Genomic DNA, 12,795 nt, shown 5'->3' on the forward strand with positions numbered 1-12,795 from the left:
ATAACAGATTGATTGTTGTTGTTTAACATCCCATTTGAGATTTTTTCACTCATATAGAGATGTCACTGTATGCTGAAGAAGGGCTTCAAATATAGACCTTTATTTGGCCCTCAGGGCCATTGAACAGTGAGGGTTCTTTATTGTGCCAACACCTTCCATGACACAGGACCTCGGTTTTTAAGGTCTCGTCTGAAAGACCTGTGACTTTCACTTCTAATGCCGGGCACTTGGTAAAGGACAGTCACTACCTATGTTTACGTCTTAGGTTTGATGCGGCGAGGTGAACGAGAATTGAACCCTGTCCTCTCGATCACAAAGCTAATGCCCTACCACTAGGACTGGTGGACATAATAACAGAGAAAAAATGTAAATATAAATGAAGTATATGTACGCCCTCCCGACACACTGACAAGTAAATCACAGGGATTTGCTAAAAATTTATAGATCACATTTCTTTGCTCACAGCTGTTCTCTTGCACATGTGTGGATACTGTAGGCTTTTGATATTTCATTTCATTCTATTATTTTTAATAATGTGCATGTATAGGTCATAATAATAATCCATACACAATTCACTTCATGTATTATTCTCTGATATGCTATCTGTCACCTTTTTGAATAGAAACACTCCATATGGAAATGCATTCCACATAGAGTTTTTATGCATTTTTTACCTATTTGAAAGCAAAAGAGGAGGGGTCTGGAATTGTATTGGCAGTTTGTGATTACACAATGTATATAGGACAAACTCATAAAACTTGATGAGCTTTAAGTGTTGCATACAGAGGGTAGACTCTGTCTCATAAAATGTTGAATGTAAATGTACCTTTAAAAATTTCTGCATTCATAATAATCAAGGGGCCAATGCAGTGTTGTGATAGCGAGTAACTACATTATTTGCAGTGTAGCTGTATTCCCCCCCCCCCCCTTTTCCAACACTTGTGCATTTTGAGATGATGAGGTCAATGTAAATATACTAGATGAGGTATTGTGGCAGCATCCAATCCTTCCTTCCTTCTTTTTTTTTTTGCTACATTAATACATGTATGTACATGACATTTCATTCATCCACAACTACTGTAATTTTAGGGATGTGCATTTGGTGCACCATGAATTGATTAAGGTCAGCAATTAATGATGAAATTTCAATTTGTGAACTTTTTAGGAGATTTTAAATGACCAAAATATTATGTGCAGTGATGTATAGTATTATCCTTGGAGTATGACCTTAGGGCATGAGCATGAAAGGCAGAAATGTAATGAATATACATGTAATATGGTTTGTGAGTGCTAGTAGTTGATTTGTCACTGATGGTTAGGGTTATAATTTACATTTTGTATGATTGATTGATATACATGTATGGTCAGTAATTAAGTTCTATAACTTTTGAGCATTATCTGTGTGTGACTTGCAATTAAGCTACAGACTCTGAGGCTTAGAAATCTAGGATTCTTGTTCTTTTGTGTGATATATGGTTAAACAAAAATAATATTAAAATCATATATTAAATTTATATATAAACAATTTCATGATGAGGAAGATTTTATACATGTTCCCAACATTTTATAATTTCTTAAGAACTTAAATAAGAAAACAAGCAACCTGTGTCTTTAACACACATTTCCTTTTTGATTTGTTCTTCCAAGTCTAATTGACAGCATGTTTCAAAAAGAAATTATTAATGGTCTATTTTGCATTGTTTGATACTCTTATTGTTGAGGCATCTTAAAGGATAATCACGATTAAAAATATTTCTCAGAGGTAGTATTTGTGTTACAATCATCATCGCAAGCCACAGGTTTTGTGTCCATTCTATTTCTGCAAACCCATGGCTGCCTACTGCAAAATTTGATTGATCTTTTGAATGAATCACTGAATATTAAGTGACATCAGATTTATTTTGACCAATGAAATCACTGTGTAGCAATTTGGGGTACATTTACATGTGGCACCCATAATGAAATCATATTTGCTCTTTGTGGCAGATTTGTTAATAAAAATAAGATAGATCCTGGAGAACAGAGGTGCTCTTACAAAGCAGCAGGGGTTTGGATGCAGATTTTGTATGCATAGTCTGAAAAGAGTTACTTGTTTGATTTGAATTTTGCAGTAGGTAGCCACAGATTTGTGGAAATAAGATTTGGACACATAAGCTTAGGCTCGCAACGATGTGTTACAATAAGTTTAGATCAAACAGTCTTGATTTTTCTCTGTCATCTTCTCTCTATCATGACATCATGTGCATTAGAATGACCTATAATTGAAAGAAGAATAAGTAATATTTTGACATTTTCCTAAACAAAACATTTGCAATAAATTATGATTTTTATATGATTTGTTTGTGCAATATGCCAAAGACATTGGTTTTCATAAAAGTTTGTTTTTGGGCACTCTGAGCACCAGTCAGTGCTGTGCTTTGAGCACCAGTCAGTCTGTGCTGTAAGCACCAGTCAGTGCTGTGCTGTGAGCAACAGTCAGTGCTATGCTGTGAGTACCAGTCAGTGCTGTGCTGTAAGCATCAGTCGGTGCTGTGCTGTAAGCACCAATCAGAGCTGTGCTGTGAGCACCAGTCAGTGCTGTGCTATAAGCACCAGTCAGTGCTGTGCTGTAAGCACCAGTCAGTGCTGTGCTGTAAGCATCAGTCGGTGCTGTGCTGTAAGCACCAATCAGAGCTGTGCTGTGAGCACCAGTCAGTGCTGTGCTGTAAGCACCAGTCAGTGCTGTGCTGTAAGCACCGGGCAGTCAGTGCTTTGCTGTGAGTACCAGTTATGTGTGAGATAAGGAAACAGGTGTAATCTTAATGCAATAAATATTAGTTTTGTGTAGTAATTTAGAGTTATTTAACTATATTTACTATGTAAATTAATTGAGTACATGCTTATGACCTCCATACTGCATTTTTATAGATTAACCAATTGCATGTGAAAGTTAGTTTTACTGTGTTTTATGAATATTGTACTTGACGGTTAAATAATCATATTTAAGTTGAATAATCCAAATGCTCCTACCTTGATGTTTAAGAATTGCTTTGCTTTGTACTTATTTATATTTTTGAAAAAATATATGTGAAAATAAAATGCACTCACCTCTTTGTTATTTAATATTGTTTATTCTTTCTTATGGATTTTACTTTCAGAGCCTCATATGCTGTTCCGAACTTGAAGATTTCCCCCGCTGGTCGGTCCCCCTCTGTATTCGTCAAGCCGGATAAAACCACCCCCACAACTCCTATGAGACCTACAGTAATGGGCAGGAAAAATCCATTTAGTCAAAAACGTACATCAGTGGCCTCCACGGCTAATTTATCTGACCACTCGAGTAGTGAAGGAGGGGGGAGCAATAGAAATTCCCTCGAAGCACCTATTGAGTTAACTGAGCAGGCATGTTGTGGTTTTATTTTCAGTTCTGAATTTTTGTTACATTATTTTTGCTTTTCAGTGTAGTCTACATAATCATGAACTAAATTATTATTGATATTTTACTTGTCAACAAGATCAAATAGACATCTCCAAGATTTAGAAATTATGAAAAAAAAATTTGCTTTAAAATGTTAATGATCATGTGTTCCATGCACATGTATTTCCTTAATCAGCTGACAGTAGAATCATGGATGATATGATTATGATTTAATGAAGATTTAAACATTGGATGTGCAAAATCCACCATATAGAAAAGAAAATTGATATTTGTTGTGATCAAAGGTCATATTTAGCAATGAAGTTGCAAGGGAAGATGGCTTATCTGCATGTGAATCAGCATGTGCATGATTACAGGTGTGATGAGGTGTAAAATATAAAACATTCATATCTGTTTTACACCAGTAGAGGAAGCCTAGTTTTCAAAGGTCAAAGGCTGCATACATTTGAACAGTAGAATTTAATGTACATAATATCAAGCATTCTTATCTACATCTAAATAGATAGTAATTTATTTTTGCAGAATAAGGTCATTTAGTGGGAAGGGATAGGCAAAAGTATTAGAAATATCTTCTGAAATTCAAAAACAAGATCTGGTTTTGGTAAGGATGTTTTTGGCTTTGGTTAGCTTACGTTGAGCACAAGGTTGGTATTGATGTAAATACTGCAATTCACAGATAGTCGGTATTGATGCGGTACTGCAATTAGCACATCTTTAGGTATGAAGTTAGATGTGTATGGGACTGATAAAAAGACTGCTTGGCATAGACATTAAGGCCGTCTACTTCTTTGAATATTTTAGAATTCTGATTTTTCAATTGCTGATTAGTGGGAACAAATTGCAATGAAAGTCACTATGCTCAAAGTCTAATCCTAAACTTGATCCATTTAAAAAATCCTTGAACAGGATTCTTATGTTTAAAAAAATTGCATACTGCAGTTTGACATCTTAGGCAGATTATTCATGGACCACCTATACAGCATAGCGCCATTTATACTTCATAACTAAAACTTGGCATGTATATTGTTGTTTTAAGATGTTGTGCATGCATTGTGCTTTAATTTTTCTTTATATATATATATATATATATATATATATATATATATATATATATATATATATATATACTTATATAATTCTGTAATTTGAGTTATTAATCTTTTAAAGATTAGTGTCTTTGATGAGTATATTACATTTCAGTGGATATATTATCAAAAATATTGAGCTTTTCAGAAATTAATTTTTTCTTTTGGAAAATGCATTAGAAAATTGAGCAAAATAAATACAGAAAATAGCTTAACAAGATGTCAGGGGTTTTTTTCTCTACAAATTAGAAAAAAATTCTTTTTCATAATGAAACACTTTTTAACTTTTTTTTAAAGTTTATTTAACATATTGTATAATATATTTGGATGTGTAACTTGCATGGTTTGCTTAAGTTATAATTTTCAGTGTGTGCACACCTCAAAACACAATCCAGAAATAGCTCCAGATCCCCCCTCTTCTACTTATATTAGGTAGTGATCTCAGAAAAATATTTGGTATTTGTGTATATGAGAAAAATGGGAACTTGTTTTTATGCATATTTAAGCAATATAAAAATACAGTAAAACTTGTCTAATATGGATATTGTGTAATCTGAAGTCTTTCCTATTGCAATGTTAACTTTAACTTCCTCTCAGTAAACTCATTTGTAAAAAAAAAAAAAATAATAATAATAATGTTGTATAAACCAGAATGTTGTTTAATTTGACAAATTACTAGTATTGTCCTGATTAGACAAGCTTTACTGTATAAGCAAGTAATTTTTGTTCAGGAATGGTGCCAAGCAGCTTCTCAAAATTCCACATATATATTAATGAATCTGCAGTATGAGTATTAATTGTTTTAAACTCCTGGTTGTAAATATCAGACATTCTTTTTTAACAGCTGACTCCTAGAAGACCACTCCGAGATGAGCAGCGGCGACTGAGTCGTCCCAATAGCTTCCAGTTGTTGACACCAATGATGAACAGCACAAGTAATTCAAGCTTAGTATCCAACACTTCATCCACCATTGGTTAGTTATGTTTCCTTTTTCAGGGTTTGTCACCTAAACACAAATGTAAGATAAACACGATATTCATGTATCAATAGTATTTGCCTCAGTTTGTGATGAGCAGTGTAAGTGCACTTTGTATAAAAGAAAAGGGGGGGACTTTATTCTTGTTAAGTGATGATACGAAAAAAAATTAACCTTTAAAAAGATGAAGTGATACTTTAAGAATGATAATAGATGATAATCATTTGAAACCTTGTTTTTCTTTACCGAATATATGAGGAAAAATGAATATACATGTCCATTAGCTCATGATGGGATCTTCACCAATCTCATTCTGACAACATCTGCATTCAGTACTTTGTTGAAATTTCTGTTTTGTAGACTGATGTTTCTTGATTTATATATTTTCTTCACAGAGGATTCAGAGCAGGGGGATGAAGTGCCCACACCACCCCTCCCAGAGAAGACAACATTTTCTGACTACAGTAATGTAGAAATCTCATCATCCCCATCACACACTCGCTCTAATAGTGGCAATCGTAAATCCAAGGTTAGTTTACTCCGCTTCTTACGGGGGTCCACGGCCAGTTTGAATGAAGGCAATGGACATCATTCAGAAACTTGAGAAATTTGGTGCGAAGATCACAGCACTGTGACAGCTATGCCTGCAAACTTATATTCAATTTATCATATTGTGAATCTTTGCTGTAAATAGATGCATAAGGGAACTTGGAAAACAATTAAGCTCATGTAATCATATGTAGTTTCTGTAATTCATACTTTATTATACATAAATATAAATCACCGTTCAATATATTACAAGAAAGAAGATGAGTGACATTTCAGCTGGTATCATTTTACATATTAACCACTTCTTTCTGATCTTGATCTTCTTAGATAAACATACAATGATTGTAAAATAATTTTGTGAAACATCATGTACATTAATTGAAGCTAATTAATTTGATCAGAAGTCTGTCAAAAATTACCCAAGGTCAAAAGTAGGGTCAAGGTCATTGAGAGGATAAGTTTGAGATTAACAGGCAATAATAATGTATCAGACACAAATAGGTTACACAAATTAAGGAAAATATGCTGTAAATGAAGAAATAATAAGCAGTTTGAGTAGGAAACACTGAAGAGAGATATAAATAATTTCCATCTTTACTTTTTGACATTTTAAATGCGAGCGTGTTTGGTGTGCCATGCTCATGAGAATTTCTCAGTAAACATCAATCTGGTTTTAGATTTTACTCATCTACAAAACTTGTGAAATAACTACTTCAACCTGCAATCTTTTGAATGCTTATTATTCTGCACAAATATATTATTTGAATGCATGTTCACTGAAGGGCTATATTCTATTGTGTTCATAAATTTAAGGGAGGGAGATCGTGACCCAAAGATACATGTAGGTCACATTGACCTCATTTTGAGATTATATAACCAGGGAATTTTAAATTTACTTTGATGTTAAATCATGTACAGATCTTGTTTTGCACATAGTCAGGCTTAGTTTCATCAAGGCCAGTACAAGTTGATGTAGCTTAATGCAAAATGTTATTGCTGTATTAGAGTAGGTCAGAAGCATAAACATAACTCTAATAAGGAAATTTATGGTCATCTTCGATATCGAAGGACGAAATATCACATGTATCATCATTTAGCGTTGGGACAAAAAGGCTAGGATCACAGTTGCCACAATTATTTATAAAAGAAATGCTTCAATATACATTCCTTTATGGGTATATCATATGCCCTTGTCATACACTTGTGTATCTGGTATATACTGTATCTCTGCCTGTCTGATGCATGACAATCTCTGTTGACTTTTTCAGCCTGTTCCACCTCTGCCTGCAGAGATTAATGGAACACCACCACCTGTGCCAAAAAAATACACACTAAAACAAGCATCTCTGACCTGACATTTCCCTTCTCTGAATTCTTCTGTATTAATCCTCTCAGCTGTTGCATGGATGAAGCTGTGAACTGGTATATATATATACTCTGCTGTCTTCATGAAGTTCATTATTACCACTGGCAACTATTCTCATTGGGGTTATATAACAGCTTGCTGGAATGATCCTGAACAAAATGGTGCTGGAAAGAAGTATGTAAGAGAGAGAGAGAGAGGGAAAGAGTAAGAGAGAGAGTATGAGAGAGAGAGACATTAAAGGTATTTACGCTGTACATCAGTTTGTATATTACATTTTTAAAGCATGTCAATGAATGTACATATGTATGTATATATATAATGTAAATGCTACCAAATATATAATATGAAAACTATCAAATAAAACCATCTTTAGAGCTACATTATGTTTTAAAGTTCACATTGAATTAAGGGGTACCACATATATCCCATTTTTCTATATTTTATTATATATATTTTAATATATGACCATCTCTGTATTCAGATGGTCTTTATTCTGGAGATAAATAATATTGATGGCTTCTTATGCTTTAATATTGGAACCAGCAAAACTGCATGCAATAATCTTTCTTGTCAAACAATTTCTTGCATACTTGTATATGTTAATAAGAATTCTTAAACATGGGATATGATAAAACATTGATATATAAATGAAAGTCTATAGAATATGATGATAAGTTCACTCACATCTGTATGCAGTTAGCAGACCTCAGGTTATAGAGGGAACTTCTTTAGAGGTGAACTCTTGAATTATTGTTAGATGACATTTTTACATAATCTTTGTATGTTTTTATATTTCCAATACAAGCAAATTATGTGTATTTGCTTGGCATCTGAAGCACTTGATATGAATAAACATGTGAAAGAAATTCATTTCTGGTATTCTTCAGGAATAAAAAGATTTTTCTTGGAGGGTGGGGGGTTGGGTTGGAGTACTATTTTTTGTAAGATTTTAATAATGAGTCATCAAGCAATGCATGGTGTGTAAACATGCACAAACATGCTCTTAGTAGATGTGTAGTATTTCATTCATCAAAGAAAAAAATCATTAAGAGACACTAGATGGAAAATCTAGTGTTTATCTGGATTCCATGGCAGCGTCTTTTGCCTCAGACTTCTCGAGGTATTGTTCAGTAACAAAGAAAACAAGTTCAGAGAATTGTCTCCCCTGTCTTATTGGTTGGGGTGCAGTGATTTATAGCATATTGTAACTGCCCTTATCTGTCCATCATGCAAAGAAAAGTTAACGGTATATCTTTTTGAAGCAGTATGTTCTGATGCAAAAGTTATGACCAAGAAGTTTATGAAAGTCAAACTTCAAGGTCTTAAGTCAAGGAGTCAAATATAGTACATTCAAAAAGGTCACAGGTAAGGCTCCTGTGAAAAAATAGGAAACTTCTATCACTTCTGGTGCAAATGTTACAACCAAGTTTTAATTTTTGAAAAGTAGTTCAATTAAGGTCTTTAGGTTTAAAATCATATTACACTCAAAAAGGCCCCATCACAGGTGAAGTACAAGTAAAAATATGAAAGCTCCATCTCTTCAGGTGCCAAGTTAAAATTTTTGAAAAGTAAGTCAAATGTCAAGGTCATGAAGTCAAAAATCATAGTCTGATCACAGGTAAAATGTGTGAAATATGAAAGCTTTTTCTCTCTCTTTCAAAAGTTATTAGCAAAGAAATTTCTGAAAAGTAGGTCAAACTTTAAGGTCATGAGGTAAAAAAAACAGGACTTGTCACAGAAATGTGAAAGCCCTATATATTTTCTTTAGCAAGTCCCCTTACAAAGGGAGATAATCAAGAAAAGACAAAAATGGGGGGGGGGGTCATTAAAAATTCCTCTTCTGAAGAAACACTGGTCCAGAAAAGCTGAAGGTTTAAAGGTCATTTTAAAGGTGTTATCAAATAAACACATTCCACTATAGGAATTAACACAATTTTGTCTTTCTTTTTTTTTTTTTTGGTTTGGTCTCATTAATTGCACCTTCAATTTCACATTGAAATCTGTGGGGAGAGCATGTTCTAGCTAAGATATCGTTAAAAAAAAATTAATAATTGAGTTTTTTATTTTAAAAATGCACAGACTCCTTCTTTATTAAAATATGAAATAAAATAAATCGTTTACTGCAGATAATTTAAGAAAAATTGAAATTTTCTTATTTTCATCAAAGGCAAATGACTTCTAAAAAAGGTGCAAAATGGCTGACTTTTAAGTTTCCAGTCATGTGAATTTGGTTCATTTCACTTTCATCTGTAATGGTTTGGGCTGTGAATATCGGCCTGGGTAGCTCAGTTGGTAGAGCACCTGACTAGTGATGCAGGGGTCCCAGGTTCGATTCACGGTCTAGCCATACATTTTCTCCTTTCCTGTTACACATCATTATTTGACAATACATAATTACTTAATTAGTTTTTAAACTGATTCAAAATTATCTAATATCCCTTCATTATACATCAAATACCTTAATTAAGATATCCATTGAATACCTTAAGATATCATCATAATGCAGAAAATTGTGTTTTATCAGGGACATACATATACGTTCCTGGTCTTATGCATCTCTTGTTTTGAAATCCTGTTTTATTGTAGTCAAGGATTTTCCTCTTTCCATGATCAAGTTTTCAGGTAATTAAGCAATATAATATTCAGGAAACGATATTTATTATATATCTTACCAATTATCCAGTATTAAAAAAGTTATCTTTTTTATAGAAAAATAACTTCTAGGCTTTTTGTTTCAATATTCACTGACCTGTATGTACAGTTATTCAACATAATACTAATATTCCTTCCCTTTTTCCAATGCAAGCGTATACCTCAATATTTTTAAAATTGATTGAAGAATGAAAAAAAGAGGAAGGTAAATATTCCACAATCTGAGGTCGGCTATCTAGTTTTTAGCTCACCTCAACGAAGTTGGGGGAGCTTATGTAATACCCTTGGTGTTGGCGTCCCAGGTTAAGGTTTTTGGAGCAGTTTTCTTTTCAAGTACTTCTATGGCCTATATTAGTCAGAGATGCATGGAGGATGCTTCTAGTGTGTTTCATTGTACCAGTCAAGGTTCACAGATGCTGCAATTTCAGCTAAAGAATGACCAGGTTAATGTTTTTGGAGCAGGTTAAAGTTTTTGGAGCAGGTCTCATTTCCAAGTAACTATAAGCCCTATATTGACCAAACTTGCAAGGATGATACATCTAAGGATGCAAACTACTGAACTTGCTTCTGATGCTGGATCTGACCTACATTTTCCGGATGAGTGACTAGGTTAAAGTCTTTGGAGTAGATCTCATTTCTAAGTAACTATAAGCCCTATATTGACCAAACTTGCATAAATGATACATCTAAGGATGCACACTACTGAACTTGCTTCGGATGCTGGATCTCACCTACATTTTCCGGATGAGTGACCAGGTTAAAGTTTTTGGAGCAGATGTCATTTCCAAGTAACTATAAACCCTATGTTGACTAAACGTGCATGGATGATACATCTAAGGATGCACACTAATGGACTTGCTTCAGATGCTGTATCTGACCTACATTTTCCGGATGAGTGACCAGGTTAAAGTTTTTGGAGCAGATCTCGTTTCCAAGTAACTATAAGGCCTATCTGGACCAAACTTGCATGGATGATGCATCAAGGGACGAACAATCTCAAACTTGCTTTGGATGCTGGATTTGACTTACATTTTCTGGATGAGTGACTAATTTTAAGTTTTCAGATAAGTATATTCCCAAGTAACTGCAAGCCCAATCAGACCAAAATTGCATAAATGTTGCATCTAGGGATGCACACTCATAGATTATTAGTTTAGTGTGGGACTTTGCCTTACTTAAAGACAACATCCATTGAGGTGAGCTCTGTAATCTCTGATTACCTATGTTTGGATTTAATATTTGGTTTTATTTTTGTTTGTTTTGTTGCGTAGTTGTTTTTTTGTTTTGTTTTTTTTTTTTGGAGGGGGGGGGGGGGGTGTTTTTTGTTTTTTTTCGTTTTGTTTTTTTTTTTTTTTTTTTTGGGGGGGGGGGGTTACTTTCTGGAACTTTTTGTATCAATAATATGGTACATGTACCTACGTTTCCAATTTCAAGGAATTTCTAATGAAAACAAGGAAGCCATTTTCTCAGTGAAATAAGAATGTATTCCCTGCGCATGCGTGTATTTGCTTGATATCCACGTATTACGGTTTATATAAATCTTTAAATAATTGCACACACACACACACACAATCTATGCCAAGTCTAAATAATGTTTCTTAATCACAAAGCAATTCAGAAAATGAAGTAAAGACAGACACTCAGAAAGATAAATGTAGTTATATGAGATCCTCCCAGAACTTGTTTGTAGAGATTATTAATTGATGACATGCATATCAGTCAATATCATTTCAAAAAGTATTCTCAAGATAAAAACATAGAGAGATAAGGAACATAAGGTACAAGTCAAAGGTTCAAAGTTGTAAATTTGATTGCACTTTTTTTCTCGGTTTTTTTTTTTCCAGATTTACAACAAAACTTGACAGCAAACCTCAATTGGACATGCCTTTTTGTGATTTTTGGAAAAAGGATTATATGTTTTGTGTTCCTATATAATTATATATAGTGAAGACTGGAAATATTGAAGCTAATTGGACTACTTCCTAAGGTCTGATCCATACCTAATTTTAAAGAATTACTTAGTAATACTGTTGTATGCTTTAACACACCATAACCCATCACCCCACCCCCAACTTAATTCTACATGTACATGGAGATTAGTACCGTGGGTCCAGGAGATGGAGAAGAGTTTTTTTTTAAATATGTATTTTAATTATTTCTTGTGATGACGATGAGAGGTTCTCAGAAAATCTTAAAATCTAGGATAGAAACATTCTGTTGTACCGGTAACTTTATATGGATGTTTACAGATTTCTGGGAACCCTCTCGTACATATTTTATAATACTAAAGTGGCGTCTTAGAAGCTGTCAGCTTATGAACTATTCATTATTTATCAACTACCAACTCAAACTAAAAGACCTAAGTATTTTATACTCGGTATTCTATATCTAACTTATCCATGTGAAACAAAACAACAATTGTTTTAATCAAAAGAATTCATTAAATATTATTTCTACATTTTTAATAAAAATATAAGCCTTTGCTTACAGAGTGTTTGTGTTCTTTATTTTTGAATGATGCAGGCTAGCTAAAATGGGTATCAGATTGGTTGTGGGCAACAAAGTTTGCTGGGGTAATACTGCTGAATGACAAATAAATGAAATAAAACCATCAATTCAGGATCAACCTATGATGATATACAAACTGGATAAGATATATGGCCTTTTGTTATGAAATGTTGGCCTACTATTGTGAACACACCCTAGATTAGTTACCAATGGACTGCAGCATATAACGCTGCATGTTCC

At 33.7% G+C, this 12,795-nt stretch overlaps 2 protein-coding genes across 5 annotated transcripts in view; both read left to right on the forward strand.

Annotated features, from left to right (window-relative positions):
• LOC133201196 (dedicator of cytokinesis protein 1-like) overlaps positions 1 to 12,462 on the forward strand; it is a 65,951-nt gene extending 53,489 nt beyond the window's left edge. For 2 of the 4 annotated variants that reach the window (XM_061336984.1, XM_061336985.1), the window contains 4 exons: positions 3,138 to 3,381; positions 5,348 to 5,477; positions 5,876 to 6,009; positions 7,298 to 8,265. In XM_061336984.1, the coding sequence (XP_061192968.1) occupies positions 3,138 to 3,381; positions 5,348 to 5,477; positions 5,876 to 6,009; positions 7,298 to 7,384 (595 nt within the window). In that variant the 3' untranslated portion in view covers positions 7,385 to 8,265. Of the gene's footprint in view, positions 1 to 3,137; positions 3,382 to 5,347; positions 5,478 to 5,875; positions 6,010 to 7,297; positions 8,266 to 9,981; positions 10,024 to 11,891 lie in introns of those variants that run through there. The other 2 variants (XM_061336987.1, XM_061336986.1) reach the window with 2 other exon arrangements.
• The window catches only part of LOC133201198 (transmembrane protein 127-like), a 66,400-nt gene that overhangs the window by 20,151 nt on the left and 33,454 nt on the right, over positions 1 to 12,795 (forward strand). The window lies entirely within an intron of this gene.

The sequence above is a fragment of the Saccostrea echinata genome, unplaced genomic scaffold (assembly GCF_033153115.1).
Source record: "Saccostrea echinata isolate AGI-Se365-2 ecotype Australia unplaced genomic scaffold, CSIRO_AGI_Sech_v1 ptg000042l, whole genome shotgun sequence".
Classification (NCBI taxonomy): Eukaryota; Metazoa; Mollusca; class Bivalvia; order Ostreida; family Ostreidae; genus Saccostrea; species Saccostrea echinata.